At 45.9% G+C, this 16,949-nt stretch overlaps 1 protein-coding gene across 1 annotated transcript; it reads left to right on the top strand.

Moving 5' to 3' along the window:
* Window positions 1-817: 817 nt before the first annotated feature.
* On the top strand, window positions 818-5,028 carry FZD7 (frizzled class receptor 7). The gene is made up of 2 exons (XM_040604571.1): window positions 818-3,598; window positions 4,189-5,028. Exon 1 carries the CDS (start codon window positions 1,378-1,380, stop codon window positions 3,097-3,099), a length of 1,722 nt encoding a protein of 573 aa, XP_040460505.1. The 5' UTR covers window positions 818-1,377; the 3' UTR covers window positions 3,100-3,598; window positions 4,189-5,028.
* The last annotated feature ends 11,921 nt before the right edge of the window (window positions 5,029-16,949 follow it).

Below are 16,949 nucleotides of genomic sequence, written 5' to 3'. Positions count from 1 at the left end.
TGCAGCAACGCAGAGCAATTCCACAGAGGAACTGCTGCTTTTTTACAGACTTTCCGAGTCTCTTAAGGGGTTGCAGCAGTGCAGATGGGAATTCAAAATTTTTCCTCTTTGCTTAGGTAACACCGGATGTTTCAAAAAAAAAAAAAAAAAAAAAGCTGCCTTCCCCCTGCTAAAGCTTAGATCTGCATGAATAAAGCGTTTATTCTGCCAGCAAAAAGCAACGGTCATGCTGCGATAACAAATCAAACCCCCCACGCTGGGGAAGGCAATGGCGCACAGACGCGAACATCCCGACAACGCAATCGGCTCATTCCGCAAATGTACCCGGGCGCTGCTTACACCGCCCCCCCCCTTTTTTTTTCTTCTTTTTTAATAACTCTGGGCACAGGCAGCTGTTTGCATGTTCAAAGCCTGCTCAGAAAGCAGCCTGTTAATTTTAGTTTGCTCAGGCCACCCTGAGCGAGCTGGCTGGCTGGGCCCCCCCCTTCCCTTCCCGGCTCTGCCCTGCAGCGCGGGGGGGTGGGTGGCCCGGGGCGGCTCCTGCCGCCCCCGGCCCGGCCCGCCCCGGCGGGGATGGGAAAAAGTTGTTCGCAACTTTCCCCCCCACCCCCGCCCCGGTGCGGACGACTCCTCCTCCTCCTCCTCCTCCTCCTCCTCCCCCCCCTCTCCCCGCAACCGCCCCGCCCCCTGCGCGGCGATTGGTGGGCGGGCGCTTCGAGGCCCCGCCCCCGGCGCGGTTTGTGAATGGGGCCGGCGGCGGGGGCGGGGCCCCGCGGCGCGCCCGCGCGTATATGTGTCTTTTTTTTGTGCCGGCGCGGCCGCGGGCTGGGAGCTGCGGTGCGGGCGGTGGCGGCGGGGCCGCGGGCGGAGCGGGAGGCGCGCGGCTGCCCCGGACGCACAGCCTGCAGCGGCGCCCGTCGGAAGCGGAGCCCAGCCGAGCCGCGGGGAGGATCGCGCAGTAATTGGATTTTAAAAGTTATTTAAGCCCCGGAGTAAAATACACGGCTCAGCCGGGCGCGGTAATAATCCGTTTAGCCGTAACCTAAATCCCCGCAGCCGGGCGGGGAGCAGCGCCTCCGCCTCGCTGCCGCCGCGGGACCCTGCGCAGAGCCGGCCGGAGCTTCGCCCGCGTCTCCCGTCTCCTCGCCGCGGGAGCAGCTCCGGAAACTTTCGCCGAGGGACGCGACGCCGCGCTGCCAGCGCCGACCCGCCGGGGCGCAGGCAGAACGTCGCGGCACTCCCGGGAGCCGCCGCCGCGCCCCTGCCCCGCGGAACGGGCCCTGCCGCCGCCCTCTGGGCTCTGATGCCCCTGGGGCGCTGCGCCGCCCGGCTCTGAAGGACTCTCGGCGACTCCCCAGGCCCCCGGCCGCCTCGGCGATGCGGGCTGGAGGAGGCTGTAGCAGAGCGGCCGCCGGCGGCTGCCCCTTGCTAGGACTGGCCGCGCTGCTGGCCGCCCTACTGGGGACCCCCGCGGGCGCGGCGGCGCAGCAGTACCACGGCGAGAAGGGCATCTCCGTGCCGGACCACGGTTTCTGCCAGCCCATCTCCATCCCGCTCTGCACGGATATCGCCTACAACCAGACCATCCTGCCCAACCTGCTGGGCCACACCAACCAGGAGGACGCGGGGCTGGAGGTGCACCAGTTCTACCCGCTGGTCAAGGTGCAGTGCTCGGCCGAGCTCAAGTTCTTCCTCTGCTCCATGTACGCGCCGGTGTGCACCGTGCTGGAGCAGGCCATTCCGCCCTGCCGCTCCCTCTGCGAGCGGGCCCGCCAGGGCTGCGAGGCCCTCATGAACAAGTTTGGCTTCCAGTGGCCAGAGCGGCTTCGCTGCGAGAACTTCCCCGTCCACGGCGCGGGCGAGATCTGCGTGGGGCAGAACACGTCGGACGCCCCGCCGGGGCCTGGCAGCGCGGCAGGCCGGGGGGCCACTGCCCACCCCACGGCTGGCTACCTCCCCGACTTCCTCACTCCACCACAGCCCCCCTCCGGCTTCTCCTTTTCCTGCCCCCGGCAACTCAAAGTGCCGTCTTACTTGGGCTACCGGTTCCTGGGGGAGCGGGACTGCGGGGCGCCCTGTGAGCCAGCCCGGCCCAACGGGCTCATGTACTTCAAGGAGGCAGAGGTGCGATTTGCGCGGCTGTGGGTGGGCGTGTGGTCTGTGCTCTGCTGTGCCTCCACCCTCTTCACCGTGCTCACCTACCTGGTGGATATGCGCCGTTTCAGCTACCCGGAGCGGCCCATCATCTTTCTCTCAGGCTGTTACTTCATGGTGGCAGTGGCCTATGCGGCAGGCTTCTTGCTGGAGGAGCGGGTGGTGTGTCTGGAGCGCTTCTCTGAGGATGGCTACCGCACTGTGGCCCAAGGCACCAAGAAAGAAGGCTGCACCATCCTCTTCATGATCCTCTACTTCTTTGGGATGGCCAGCTCCATCTGGTGGGTCATCCTGTCGCTCACCTGGTTCCTGGCTGCTGGCATGAAGTGGGGCCACGAGGCCATCGAGGCCAACTCCCAGTATTTCCACCTGGCTGCCTGGGCTGTGCCCGCTGTCAAAACCATCACCATCTTGGCCATGGGGCAGGTCGATGGGGACGTACTCAGTGGGGTGTGTTATGTAGGCATCTACAGCGTGGACTCACTGCGAGGCTTTGTGCTGGCACCCCTGTTTGTGTACCTCTTCATTGGCACTTCCTTCTTGCTTGCTGGCTTTGTGTCCTTGTTTCGCATCCGTACCATCATGAAGCATGATGGCACCAAGACAGAGAAACTTGAGAAGCTGATGGTACGCATTGGTGTCTTCAGTGTCCTCTACACAGTGCCTGCCACCATTGTCCTGGCATGTTACTTCTACGAGCAGGCCTTCCGTGGCACCTGGGAGAAGACATGGCTCCTCCAGACCTGCAAAACCTATGCTGTGCCCTGTCCGAGCCACTTTGCCCCTATGAGCCCAGATTTCACAGTCTTCATGATCAAGTACCTCATGACCATGATTGTTGGGATCACAACTGGCTTCTGGATCTGGTCTGGCAAAACCCTTCAGTCCTGGCGACGCTTCTACCACAGACTCAGCAGTGGCAGCAAAGGCGAGACGGCAGTATGAGACCCCTCTGTCCCCTCTGGCACACACACACACATGCACGCATGCACACACACAGAGCAGAGGGATACTCAGCAGAAGAGGATGGCAATGGCTCCCTGAAGAGGGAGGAAGGGAGGCTTTTCCAAACTTTTTCTTCCTCCCAGAGGGTCTGGGAAAAAAAATAAGATAATCTTTGCATAAAGGATCTGATGGACTGTGTCCGGTGGTGCTTATGCCCAGCTAAATGGAAGAACACAGAAAGAGGCCACTGGTGGGATGGGAGAGTCCTTCACTCACAAGAAGTCCCCTTACTCCTCTCGTGCAGGAAAAAACCTAACCCAGCTAAAGCCAGCCTGCCTTGCTTTGGACCAGCGGGAGGGGAAGCCAGATCTGTCGAGCTGCCTCTGCCGAGAAGTAGCCGAGCCCTTTCTGAATTGCTGGGGTCAAACTGCGGCTCAGGCAGGGTAACTCCCGAGCCTGAGCTTACTGCCTGCTCCTTCCAGCTCGGCGGAGCAATCACGTGAGTACTGCACAGCCAGCTACAGCCCAGAGCGTGTGCTGGTGAGATGCCTCTGTTCTGTCAACTCACAAGTTCCTTTTTACCTCAGTGATACCTGTTGTAATTGTTTTAAAGTGAAAATTCGGCCCTTGGTCTGTTGTTCTTGCTGCTGTGGGGAAGGAGGGGGTTGCCGTTCCACACCCTGAAAAGAAATGACTTGTTGCTTTTCAGCAGAAGGCTTTTTCCCCCCTTGCCTTTGTTCTAGGAGACAAAGGGGGGAACAAAAGTGTTTTCTATGTAGAAAGGCATAAGCATGGGATCGGTTTTTATGGGCAAACTAACAAAAAGAAGTCGTTGAGGTTCACCCTTGGATGTGAGGAGCTCGCAGAAATAAGCATTCCTTTTATGAAAAAAGGAGAAGGCAGGATGTTTTCCTACCGTTCAATATGGGTCGCTTTTCTAAGCTGAAGGAAACGCAAGACTTAGAGGGCAAGAAGAGCGTAACCGAGAGCACCTGCCAAAACAAGAGCCGTTAAAATACGTAATGTTAAAGATACGATTATTTTTTTTTCTTTCCTTCACATAAACCTGCTTTCTCTCCTGCTTTGCAGTGAGCTCGCTGCAGGTAAAGTCAATACACAGCCGGCTTCTGGCGAGAGGAGGAATCCTGTTGGCTCAGATGGACCCTTGCCTGCCCCTCAGGTTCCCTGAACTGCATGGCAATGACTCGTGGTGCAGGAGGGGGCTGGGGCTGGGGTTTTAAAGCAAGCAGTTACTGCAAGTGAGGAGCCTTCTTATTTCAGCTAAAATACAGCTCGTTAAGTTTCCAGTGATCACGTCTTGGAAGGAAAGACATTCAAAAATTAATCGTCAAATGCATTGGTTTTCTTTTTGAAATGTGACAGATTTTTCTCTTCTGAAATTTTTATGTTGACTTGTTCATATTTTATTTTTTGTGTACTACTTTACCTTTATATTCACTGAAGGGTTGTTTTTATAAGTATATGTGTGTGTGTATATTCTTGCCTAAGGACAAAACAGGAAATTCTGGGGTTCTAGCAAGCCTCCACCCTATAGCTGCTCTTTGTTTTTTTGGGGGAAGAAAGTATGGAATGAAACTTAAAGAAAAAACCTGTTCAGGGTGAGGGGGCAAACTGCTGCTGTCTGAGGGCATACCAGTAGTCTGGGCATGAGAAATGGGCCCATCAGCCAAATCCTTCAGTAGATATGATTTCAGACTTGCAGGGCTTGGGTTTTTGTCTTTTATAATGGGCATGTGGAAGAAAAAAACCAAACGTGTAGGACAAGACAAGTGCAGTATGTATATTTTGTAAATCTCATTTTTTTGTAAGAAAATGTATTTATGTTTTTACTTGATTTTTTTTGAAGGTCTGTATGAGGCCCTGCTTCATCCCATGTACAGATCACTAAATAAATAATTTTTAATACAAGGGCTCCACTGAAGTTCTTTCAGTCTTTGAACACTTGGCCGGTTATAAAGGGGGGCAGCTCTGAGAGTGGTGTCTTCCCCTATACTTTGTTGTTGGAGATGCAAGAGACTTTTGGGTGAATATACTGACCAGAAACTCAGCTGTGACTTGAAAATTGGCCTTTCTTGAATACAGGCCCTTCAAAACAGGCCACATTTTGAGATCATTTCAAACCTTTGCCCTCACTTTAGGTACTTGCATCCTAGCAGTTTTCTTCCAGGCTCTGTCTCTTGCTGAGGGCAAGCTGATAAACCAGTTTTCCTTATCTAGAAAACAAGGATAATGCTCTCTTCCCATTCTAAAGGGACTGTGAGACTGAGAACTGGAGGGTGCTACACGTGCTGTAAATGAAATCCTCGCTTTGACAGGTGGAGTGTTTTTTGGGAAACACTAATGACCAGGTCCTTTTCAATAGCTTTTGAAAGGCAATATTTTCAACTGGCTCTTTCATCCTCCCTGCACCTTGGCTATCTCCAGTTTTGTTCAGATGAATTTTACTTTATTCTTAATAGCTAGTCCAAAGCCTACATCTTTTCTTATCACAGTCATCTCAAAGCTGATAGCTTCAATTAGAATGGTCTATTTTTGTCATTTTTTTAAACTGAAATGAATGTTTAGATTTCAAGCTGTGTTGCTGCAATCATGGAAAGGGCCCCACCAAACAGAATTCTACACTTGTGAAATGATAGTTTCCAGCTTTTCTCTCGCACTGATTTCAGCCTATTTATTGGGTTCATCACCTTTCCCTTGCCTTAAACTATAGCTGTACCAGTAAGTTATACAACACAGAACTACCATGCCTTAGCTGGGCACCAATGGTAGCTGTGGTTGCACTGCAATATTGTTTCACTTACTGAGCACAGTGTGCAATAGTTGCACTTTCGGCACTATCCTTATTCAGACACTGCTCTCAAACGCAACCTTTTACATTTACAGTGAACAAACTACTGATTTAAAGTTCTTTTCAGAGCTAGCCCCGTTCACGCTGCCTCTCTAGAAAAAACACATCTTTTATTTAAAAACACCTCTGGCTGCTCCCCGGAATCACTCACTTGTCAAGTTTACTTTTGAAAAAGCCTTTGCTTTCCAGCGAGTCAGGCTGCTTCAAACTGCTCCGTAACATGAGCTTGCTGATCATTGCTGAGGGGGATTTCATTCCACTCACTTAGGAAACTTAAACCTTTCTATAAACATTTCCTCCCACTAATCCATGAGTGCTGGCCAGAGCGATGGAATGGCTGAAACAGCTTGCAGTCTGAAGGATGGGGAGCAGTGGTGTGACTGATGTCCCTGTGCTGTGCAGCCACAGCTGTGTCACTAAACATGCAATTAATCCTTAATACAGCATGGACAGCTAAACCCACAATTCATGCAGGCAGCCTGTCCCCCTGCTCTTTCACTTCACTACCCATCCTTTCTAGCTGGATGAGAAAATGCATTTAGGTGTGATTGCTACTTTTTTGTCCATATGTGGAAAAACTCAAATAGACTTTATTTTTTTTTAGATCACAAGACATTCATATCTGAAAGGAAATGTCTCTATTTCCACCAGAAACCACTAAAGCTGAATGTTTTTATTTCAGTATTTCCTATTAGGTACTTCTGGATTTAAAGTCACTTATGCAAAACTATCAAAAACCTGAGATTTAAGTTGATCTTAAAAATTTGAGATTGTAGGTGAAATTTGATGCTGGTATAAAGCAGAAGCAACTGCTATTCACTTTTAAGCAGATGTGACTCGCATCAAGACTGAATTTGCTCACAGTGGAAACAATTTGGAGAATTTTAAGTCGATAGCGTCTGGCCTTCTGGAATAAAAATCTCTATCACCATTCTGATAACAAAGTAGCAGTTAACTTTCATAATGGAGTACAATTTAATAAAATGTCTTTGTGAACCTGCCTGTAAAAAAAGGAGGAAAAATAAACCTTAATTATCCTTTGCTAATCACTGCAAAGTGATTTTTCTTTGACTAATGTTTAAATCTCCTTTCTATTAACACTTTTTTTAAGCTTAAGAAAAGTTTCCTGCCCTTCACCTTTGGCATTTGTCTGTGCAGCATTTTTGGTTCACAAGACCATGGCAAGTAATAGTTATCATTTATCAATATCCCTGTTAAGTTTACACCATATACTACATTTTAATGAAAAATACATAAACACTGGTTCTTAAGTTTCAGAGACATTTGTGTTACTTTGTAGAAGAAAGCAGTATTATTTCAGGTAGGTTAAACAGAAGGCTTCCACAGTTCTGGAGCTCAAGAACAGCAGCAGCAGCAGCAGCAGCAGCAGCAGCAGCAGCAGCAGCAGCAGCAGCAGCAAATGAATGTTTGTCTCCACAGAAAAAAAAGTGCTTTTATAATATGTCAGTGTTTGTTTGGGTTTATTTTTGGTGGAATACCCACACCACCCATTGAATGTTTTTGTCTTAAGTACTTTGCCCACAACCAATAGCTTTGCATGCAAGTAAAAACCACACAACTCTGTTCACCAAGGGGCAACAGTAAACATTATTTGTAATTTCACAAGGGTTTAGAAACCAAATTACTAGCTTGTACCTTAAATACTCCTTTTTTTTCCCCTCTGTATCTCATTTTCACTTCCTTCCAGACCTTACAGGTACTTCATATACACTCTGCTCTCCATACTTGCTTTCTACTCCTGCTATTTTCTAAAACCATAAATCCAGCTGAAAGAAATTTAGTCTGTTGCTTGGAGAGGAAAAAGACGACTGAATCTTCAGCACTACAACTGTTCATTGAGATTGACTGTTGCCAAGCCTGTTCTATATAAATCAGGACAATTGTTTCATGCCAACATGAGCATGTGGTTTTGGCAGCTACAACACTGCACAGGATAATATAGGATTGGGAGAATAAATACAGTGCATGGCAAGTTCCCAAATGCCCCACTTAGAACTGACACATTTTGACTAAAATGATGCCCAAACTGTAAGACTAAAATAAGTACACTGGAGTTTAATGCTGCTCAGATAATCAGTTTGCTCCACAGTCAGGGGATGGGGAAGGGTTTTGACACTATTTAAACCTGAGGCCCAAGGTTGCCTAGTTTGGGTGGCTGGACATTGCTTGTCTCAAAACCAGATCAGTGGAAGTAAGGCACAACACTTTATTCTAACCCAGGTAAAGACTGGGCTCAAGCACAGCGTTACCACAGCTGCAGGCAAATAGGATTCGACTGAATGATGCACAGTGAGGACAGGCCCAAACAGGGTATGAGTACATACTCCTCTATATCGCTTGCTCCTCTCTGTATAGCCAGCCTAACCATGCCAGGAAACTATGGGACTAGGATAAATGAGAATATGGATAAAAAGCAGGAATAAACAGGGCCTAGAGCACATTTTTAAATAACAATTGTAAACTGGGGGGGGGATCACTTGTCCGTATTAGTCAGGAAATCCTGCTAGCAACAACTTGTTCATTTTGGCTGCCCCAACTGTGTCACAACTTGGGTTCATTATACGCAAGCCTTTGCTTAAGCATGTTACTCTTACAAATACACGTGGAAAATCAGTGTGTGCTACCTAGGGGAGCAGTCTATATGAGTAGGCCTTGGCTGCACAGCTCTTGGAAATTAACCCCATCACATGGCCATAACCTTACTATTAACACTAGGATCCCAGAGGCCAGGCTAGACAACTAGAAAGAAGAGGGGAGAAAAAAAGAGGCCCACTTCTCCCCTACCTCCAGCTTTACTAGAAGTATTGACAGTTCTAGCATTGTTCTCAAACCAATCCGCAGGAAGGCAATGCCATTCTCAGGGCAGGCAAGGAGTAAGATTATTCCTACTGTGCTGTCCTTTTCCTCAGGCTAACATACAGAGCGGCTTCAAAAAAAGCTTGTGAACAGGGAATTCTGACAGGAGTTGTAGCAGAAGAAAAATATGTTATCTGGCTCAGATGGACACAAAAGGGTGTTATAGCAAGTAGGCACTAATCTAGGATTTGGAAGACAAGTGCTTGATTACCTGCACTGTCACAGATGGTGGGCAGATCACTTAAAGCCAGGCTTTCTGCAGTATTCAGGCAGCTAAAGATGCAGGCAGGTACATAGAAAGCACTTTTCATAAGCACTTAAATTCACAGGCGCATGTCTTGGTAATTGACTAGAAAATCTCATCTCTGTCTCTAATACCCTTGTCTATAAAATGGGAACAGTAGCACTTCCCCATATTACATACATGTGAGAATAAATACTCTCAAAATCAGAAGAAACAAAATACAAATATAATAGGGTTTGTATAAATACCTCGTCAGAACTGTGTCCTGTAGCCTGTTTCACAAGTAGGTCCCATTCTAGAGAATGCCAAAATAAGACCACCAGCTAGAATAAATTATTTGTATGTTTTCCAACATCTTATCTAAAATAGGCAGGCTGAGTACATTTTTCATAGGAGTATCACCCTAGCCAGGGCTCAAATATAAGGTGTGAGAAGGTATAAAGACATAAGATATATAATTAGAAAATTACACTGAATTGGGCATGCATGCAAATCAACAGCTGTTGACTACAGACAAAATGGACTTGTGCTATACTGGTGCTTAGGCATAGCAGAGAAGGATTTGGGTCCATCTGTGCTGGTGCTATAGGGTGCTTAGCTCTTCCGGTACTACTCAATTTCTCATTTTCTATATGCTATAAACAAAGTTATTATCAACAGCTTCTGTGACACCTCTGCTGTCCCTTATTAACTCATTACAGTTCACTTCAGCATGCTGCAAGCAGGATCTACATCATAGTAGTAGCCTAAAGCAGAGTGGTCCAAGGTTTTATCCAAGCCCTCAGCAGTAAGAGCCCACCCTCCCTGCCATGTTTTCACTTCATCTCTTAGTTCCTCAACAGTTTTTCTGTCATCATGACCTCCAACAACATCTTTCTCTTTACTAAAGATGGCCAAGTAGAAGGATTAGTCGGCTGTTTGGGCATTTTCCTGTCTCAACAACAGGGAACAGCATGAGACTACTGTACTTTCACTTTCATCAATGAAATATGGAGACATTTAAGCTGACCAGGGTAAACATTTGTGTGTTGCCCTGATGCCACCCTTTCCTGTGGGAGACTTCTGCACCCATTCACATTCATCACACGTCAGGTTTTTGTTGCTAAATAAAGTAAACCAACAAACCAAAAAGGACTCCTAAATGCATCAAAGCATGCTCTAAGTTACAAGTCTCTCCCCCAAACAAACAAAAACATAAGAGCTTTTATGGAAGGCAGTCAAAGGGTGCTACTTCCAAAAATATTTACCTAAAGCATGAATCAGATCAGTTGTCTGACATGGCTTCCTTCCACAAATTTTCCATGCAGGGTGTGTGTGTATACATGCGCATGCATGTGTGCGCATGTGTCGTGTGAGTGCATGCTAGTGTAACAGCTACAACTTACAAATACAGGTAAATCTTTCATCAAAAACCTGGTAAAGAGAGAAAATCAAAAGGCCTTCGCCCAATGCATGTCTAATGCTAATTAAACACTGGTGTTAATTGCAATAGTGTGCTTAAACCCTGTTCTCCATGTTTGTTGTGGTGCCTGTGTGAGCTCTGGATCACTCAGAACTTTCACATTCTCACAGAAAAGGAAACCATCCATAAAAAGAATGAAAGGCTGTGATATGTATATGTATCTATAGGGCTACTTTTAAAGAAAAAAATAATTTTTTGTGTGCTAGTTCAAAGCCAGCTTTGATTATCTAAAGCAAAAGTCAGTCTTTAAAAAGAGTAAAAAACTAAATGTAAAGATGCAATCTCTTTTATTTGATCTATGATGAAAAGAGCATTTCTTATTTGTAATGCTTTTGCCTCTCAGTTTTGGGTTTGTTGTTTTTTTATTTTTTAATTAATGGCTAAATGTAAAAGTTTCAGGCAGCATTTCCCGTCCTTACTTTATGAGATGTGCAAAGCAGCATTCCATTAGGGCCAACAGCCAGTAAAAGGGATGTCATTTGACACCCTTACACAACTATGCATACCAGGCTGGAACCGAGTGGGATTATGTGAGTGGATAGAAAGCCCTTCTAGAGAGAGGATTTACTCATACTGTTTTTCTTTACACATTCTGCTCTCTGAAGATAGTAAATCAGCTATTGGATTTGCAGAAACAACTCTCATGATGGCTACAGAATTCAGGCACAAAGCAGATGAAGGCAAAGATCTGGCCTCTCTAGAGCAACTCATAGTGACCACGGGAAGAGACCAAACTTGCAACCGTACATACCCAAAGGGGCTAAACAGAGCCGGTGCCTGAACAGTCTTCCTCTTCTGAAGCAGGGGCCGGCACAGGAGGTGGGCTAGGTTTCCAGAGCCCAGGCCAAATCCCACAGCAACTTTCTGCTTTTATGGTAGGCTAAGCCAAAGTCCTGGATCTGAACGCTGTAAGATTTAAAAGACACTTCTTTATATTTATTGTGAGCCAGAAACTGTCTTTTCTGGTAAGAAATCTCTTATCTGCAAAGATGAATTAAATGGTGGATAGTTTTGCTTTGTTATGAAGGCACAGAGCTTTGGATCACTGCCCACAGACAGGGATCTCATCTTCTGTCTTTGAGCTTCCTTAAGGTTTTTGTCATTTGACTAACAGAGTCAACATGAACAGAGCTAACACTTTAACTCCATGTCTCTCATTTTCCTCAAGTAAAGATCATACAGCACTGAATTCTGAATCAAATCTTAATCAAAACCTCTTAACATGGGTACTGAAAATAAATGTTTCTCAGAAAACAATCTCAAGAGACTCAGCAATTTCCTGTAATGACTCTTCCATTCTGCTACTGATTTTCATTAAAACTAGCTTTGTTAATAAAGTGTCCTATGGTAAGCATTTCAGCACTGCCCTCAGACTTAATAGGTCAGTTCAACACAGACATTAAAGGTGTAGTTACAAGTTATATACATAAAAATAAGCCTGTGAAAGACTGTGTCATGATAACCATTATTTTCACAAACTCCACCCCTCAGCATCATCCATCCCTGGCTGCATCTGATTTAGCTGGTAAAGTTCTTTGTATCAATACCAGCCTATTTTATTTGTCCTTAAAGGTAATTCCACACAGTCAATGACATTTTTATTAGTAAATGTGAAGCAGTGTGTGCCAGCAGACAGGGCACCAGACTAGGGGTCAGGAAGCTGTCATACTTTTCACAAAGTTGCTCATGGTCTGCAAATTCTTCCAATCACCCTTACCTCCTTTTCTTTTTTGGCCTTTCTCTAAATAGGATCATGCTCTTTGGGACAAAAAAGTCTCTATTGTCCCTATGTACATGTTGGTACTGTTCCCATCTTGCTAAAGCCCTGATCTTGATGGGGGCCTCTCAAGATTCGGCACAATGCAAGAGGTTCCAATTAAAAATAATTGATCATTAAGAGGCAGAGAATGGTAAAGAGTGAGCTGGTGCTTTACTTTCTGTGGGGAAATTGTCAAACGCTAGTGGCAAAGTAGAGACATGTGTGATGACACCGAATCTTCCCAAAGAAATGAAAGTGGGAAGTGTCACTCATCACCTTTTGGGCTTTTGTGTAACATGCGTAAGGAATGTTCCCTTCTCTGAAGAGTCTCTGTGGACTCTTCAGATTATGGGATTTACTGTCACATGCCCTCTTCTGCTTGTCTTTTTTTGGTTGTTGTACAAAGTGTTGCCATGTGGGGTCTGTGTGACAGCACATACTGCAAAATATCTCCAGCTGAGTGGAATCAGTGCTGGCCAGTCAGATTGTTAGTTGGCTGACTATTCCCTAAAAATGAAAACCAGACACTGAGGAAACTATCTTGTTCATAAAAGGAAAATAATTATCTGCAATAAAACAAAAAAACACAAAAACCCAAATCACCCCAAAACAAGATAACTGGCTGGATGTTTCATTAAATTATCACTTGTGAAGTGATTAAATAATTGAGCAGCAGAGCAAGAAGGCAGCCCATTACTTCCCCACACACCTCCAAAATATGGATTTGAATTAAACAAAACAATTTCCCAATTCACTGTGAACTGCTTCAACTGAAGAAAAAAACAAAGGGGAAAATGTCTGAATGTTTTGTTTAAATGCTTCTTACATGAAGCAACTCCAAGTTTGAATTTGAAATGCACCCAAAATGAGTGAAAAACATTAAGCAACCTTATAAAGCCCAATTGGAATTAAGAGGCAGACTAAGGGATGGACTGAGGCTAAGGCAGACAGGTGAAGGCAGGTAGGTCAGCTCTGGAACCACAGGGAGTTTAAGAGAGACACAGGAGTCAGTCTTGCCTACATCTTGTCCCATATTACTGAGAAAGTCTAACCCTAATCACCTGCACCATGTAGACCTGGTACTAAGGGATATAAGGCAGCAAATGGAACATTTTGCTTAATGAGACTAAAAATGGCATACAGGGAAAAGTGTTTGTGGAGAGCAGAGAAAGAAGAGAGCAATAAAAACAATGAGACTGAGACACAAGAAGCATATGGGCACAGCTACGACTAAGTGTACATTTGCTTTTCTTGGGTTTCAGGCTGGCCAGAAAGAAAATACTCCAGTGTGAGGCCATGCTTCTGTGCCTGCTCAGCCAACACTCATGCTAACAGGCCCTGCCTGCTAGCTACTTGTGATGGGCTGGCTTGCAGACTGCGCTGGCTCACAGACTGGACTGGCAAATAGCCAGCCATCCCAGAGCCTACGCAAGGTGAACGTGTGACTGCCTACCCCTGTCCAGGCAGGTGTTACTCTGGGACTCCTCATGCTACCTTTTTAACAGGACATACATGGCATAGTATTGCCTCTGTCGCCTCTTAAGTACAGTGAAGTGCCCAGGCTGTGAAGGAACACTTGGTCACACATAGCTGCAGTAGCATCTCCAGAGCAAACTAACTGCTGACTGTAAACTGCTATGATCAACATGCATGTTCACCAAATTATATTCCTCCTGTAAATTTTCAAAATAAGTTTGCTGACAAAGAAATACATGAAGGTTGCCAGGAGCATGGAATGCCTTTCTAGAATGTCAGTCCTAGCTATTCCCTTGGAAACCAGTAAATAAGGAGTTAAGGTATGAGCAAACACAACCTTAACTGTGCTGTTTGAGAGATGCCCCAATATGGCCATAACACACAGAGCCTGTGCTATCTCAAACTCAGAGTGCAAACATTTGGGGAATAGGGCACATGACCGCAGGACAGAGTCTAAAGCCTTCTTTTTGCAAGGGAAAACTGGTATGTGCCGAAGGTGCAGGGATCGGGGACAGGGGGAGTGCCTCACCCAACCTTACCTGAGAGACAGCTGGTCTCTTCCTCACGACTAACACCTACTCACTTTACAACCCTGGTCCTCCAGACCACCACATGACTGCTCACTTCACCCTCCAGCAACTGAGCCCGCAGACCATCCTGCCAGCACCTTTGCGCACTTCTGGTAATTTTCCTGGGGAGGAAGAGCTCTAGGTACTGTTATTACCACAATTTAACAAAGTCAGCACTAAAAGGAGACACATTACTGAACCACCCACATGAACAGAGGAGGCAGGGAAAGAGGCAAGCCACCTTCCAGAAGTATAAGGCCTTTCTCATGTCAAAGCCCAAGAGTTTTCTTGTGTTACAGTCACAAAGCAGCCAAGTGCTCCAGCTCTGCCAGCTGGAGAGGGGCAGCTCCCCCAGCTGACTTGCATAATCCCTGGCAATATGGCCAGCTCCAGCAAGGGCATGGGGAAGGTTATTGAGACCCTGCTTTTCAAAACACTTATGGCTTACCACATTTACTAAGACAGAAAGGTATAAGGTGCTAACAGAAAACTTTGCTGCTGTGACAGTTAAGGGTGGTTTTTTTTGGCAGAGGATAGAATGGCAGAGAATGCGCTATCTCTGCTATGGCACAAACACTGCTCTGAAAGGTGTGGTGATAGAGAACCTTGGCTCAAACACTCTTTACCATGGCAGGGGTACACTCAGAGGCATTGTGCTGTTCCTTTTCTCTATTTATTTCTCATACTCTGCTTCCTAGGAAACCAAGAACCACATTAGTGTCTCCCTTTTTTTTTGTCCTGCTTTGAATGCCGAGTAGCTAGCACCCATTATCCTGTGACAATGTCCCATCTTACTGACACGTCTTGAATATGTACATTTTTATACTGCTTTAATAGTGCTATTTTAAACTTTAAAGCCTGTCACTTGTCCTCATGAAAGTCAGATGGAAAGTAATGCTATTCTCATATTTTTCTGGTCTTTACCACCAAAGCAGCAGTCCCTAGAGCACGTCCCTGTCCTGTTGGTAAGAATTTCTGTACCCATTTTGCACAGTGCTGTCCTGCAACTACAACTGAAGGGCAAATCCTAGTACTACAATTACAGCACATCTGCAGCATGTGAGGGCTTGTTTTGTGATCACCTACAAGCCCTTGATTTGGAGTTTTGGCTGAGCAATGAATGCAGTATCAAACGAGAAATAAATACAGAAATCAAAGACTATAAAACTGTATTTACAGCTGTTCCCACCTCTGTATGGACACAGGTACATACTACTAGTGGTACACTAGTATGAGATCAAGAGGCGGACCACAAAACTGAGTCTTCAATCCAAACCTCTTCAACTCCCAGAGGCCCAGACTCCAGCCTCTGAATACAGGCACATTCCTACAGGTTGGGTTTTCCCAAAATATCTCATAAGGAAGAGACTTTCCATTACCATCTACAAAAAGCCAAAACACAGAAAGTGTCCTACAGCAAGCTGACAACTACATCCTCATGTTCCTCAGAAATACCCTCCTGACTCAGGGGTGAGATTGCAGGGCTGCAGACCCTACACTTTGATACCTGAACACTCTCAAGCCAAATCCCAAGCCCTGTGTGCAAAAATCAGTGGATTGGCTCAGGAAATCAGGCTATAGCCTGTTTTGCTTGACAAAGGAATACCCTATGGTAGAGCTGGTTAGCAATAACCATCATAAACTGGCTGCATTTCATGTGCAGAGGAAAAAAGGCTAGTGAAGATTGCATAGTGCTGAGTCCTAGAGCTGTCTTGTCCTCTTCCTAGTGATAACCACTGCATTTTCAGAGTATTTGTTACCAGCAAATTAAGAGTTAAGCAGGAGGGTGGGCTGAAAAACATTTATCTTATTTGTCTTATCCTGTCACTTTTTTTAAAAAAACAGCCTCTCAGATTCAGGTGTAAATGTCCCTTTTCTTGACCTACAAGGTATTTGCCATACTGTCTGTCTCTAGGGTTAAAAATCTCCCTGGCAGTAAGCACTTCTGTAAACACTCCCACTTTATCAGCAGAGAGTAAGAATCCCAGCAGTACTGGAAAAAGATATAAATGGAAACTGTTAAAAAAATTAATTAAAGAAAATATTCATTCAGCATATGCTAAGACTAGCAAGGATTTCTGGCAAGAATTAATTAAACCAGATGAAACACTTCTGATAAGATTTGTGCTATCAGATCATTTAATTAGTTCTGGCTTTCAGTTCATTGTAACAAGCTTCTGTAAGAGTGAAAAAGAAATAATTGTTTATTCAAATAGCAATAATTTGGGTTTCTTTAATTGATTCCTCGTGTGAAAGCATTGATTCCTGCTGTTTTCTAAAATGCTTGGTGGAAAAGTTCCAGCACAATGTCCAATTCTGGAGGCCACTGAGTCCATTTCTCACCACAGCCTCCGATCTGCCATCTAGCCTGCTTCAGCCCCATTGCTTCTCCTGCCTTGTCTGTACACTGTTGAGCATCGAGGCAGGGCTTAGCTGCTCTTGAGTGCTAGTGGGCCTAAGTATTCCTATGCAAAGCTGATGATGTGGTCATAAATAATATTGGTGGGACTGAAATACGTTTTCTTTCCAGCAGGCTGGATATACTGGAAAGGACATGTTGTAAAAAGGAAAAGAATTCAGACACCCAAAGAGTA

The sequence above is a fragment of the Falco naumanni genome, chromosome 8 (genome assembly GCF_017639655.2).
Source record: "Falco naumanni isolate bFalNau1 chromosome 8, bFalNau1.pat, whole genome shotgun sequence".
Lineage (NCBI taxonomy): Eukaryota > Metazoa > Chordata > Aves > Falconiformes > Falconidae > Falco > Falco naumanni.
Note: the sequence above shows the minus strand (reverse complement) of the source record. Positions and strands in the feature narration are given on the sequence as shown.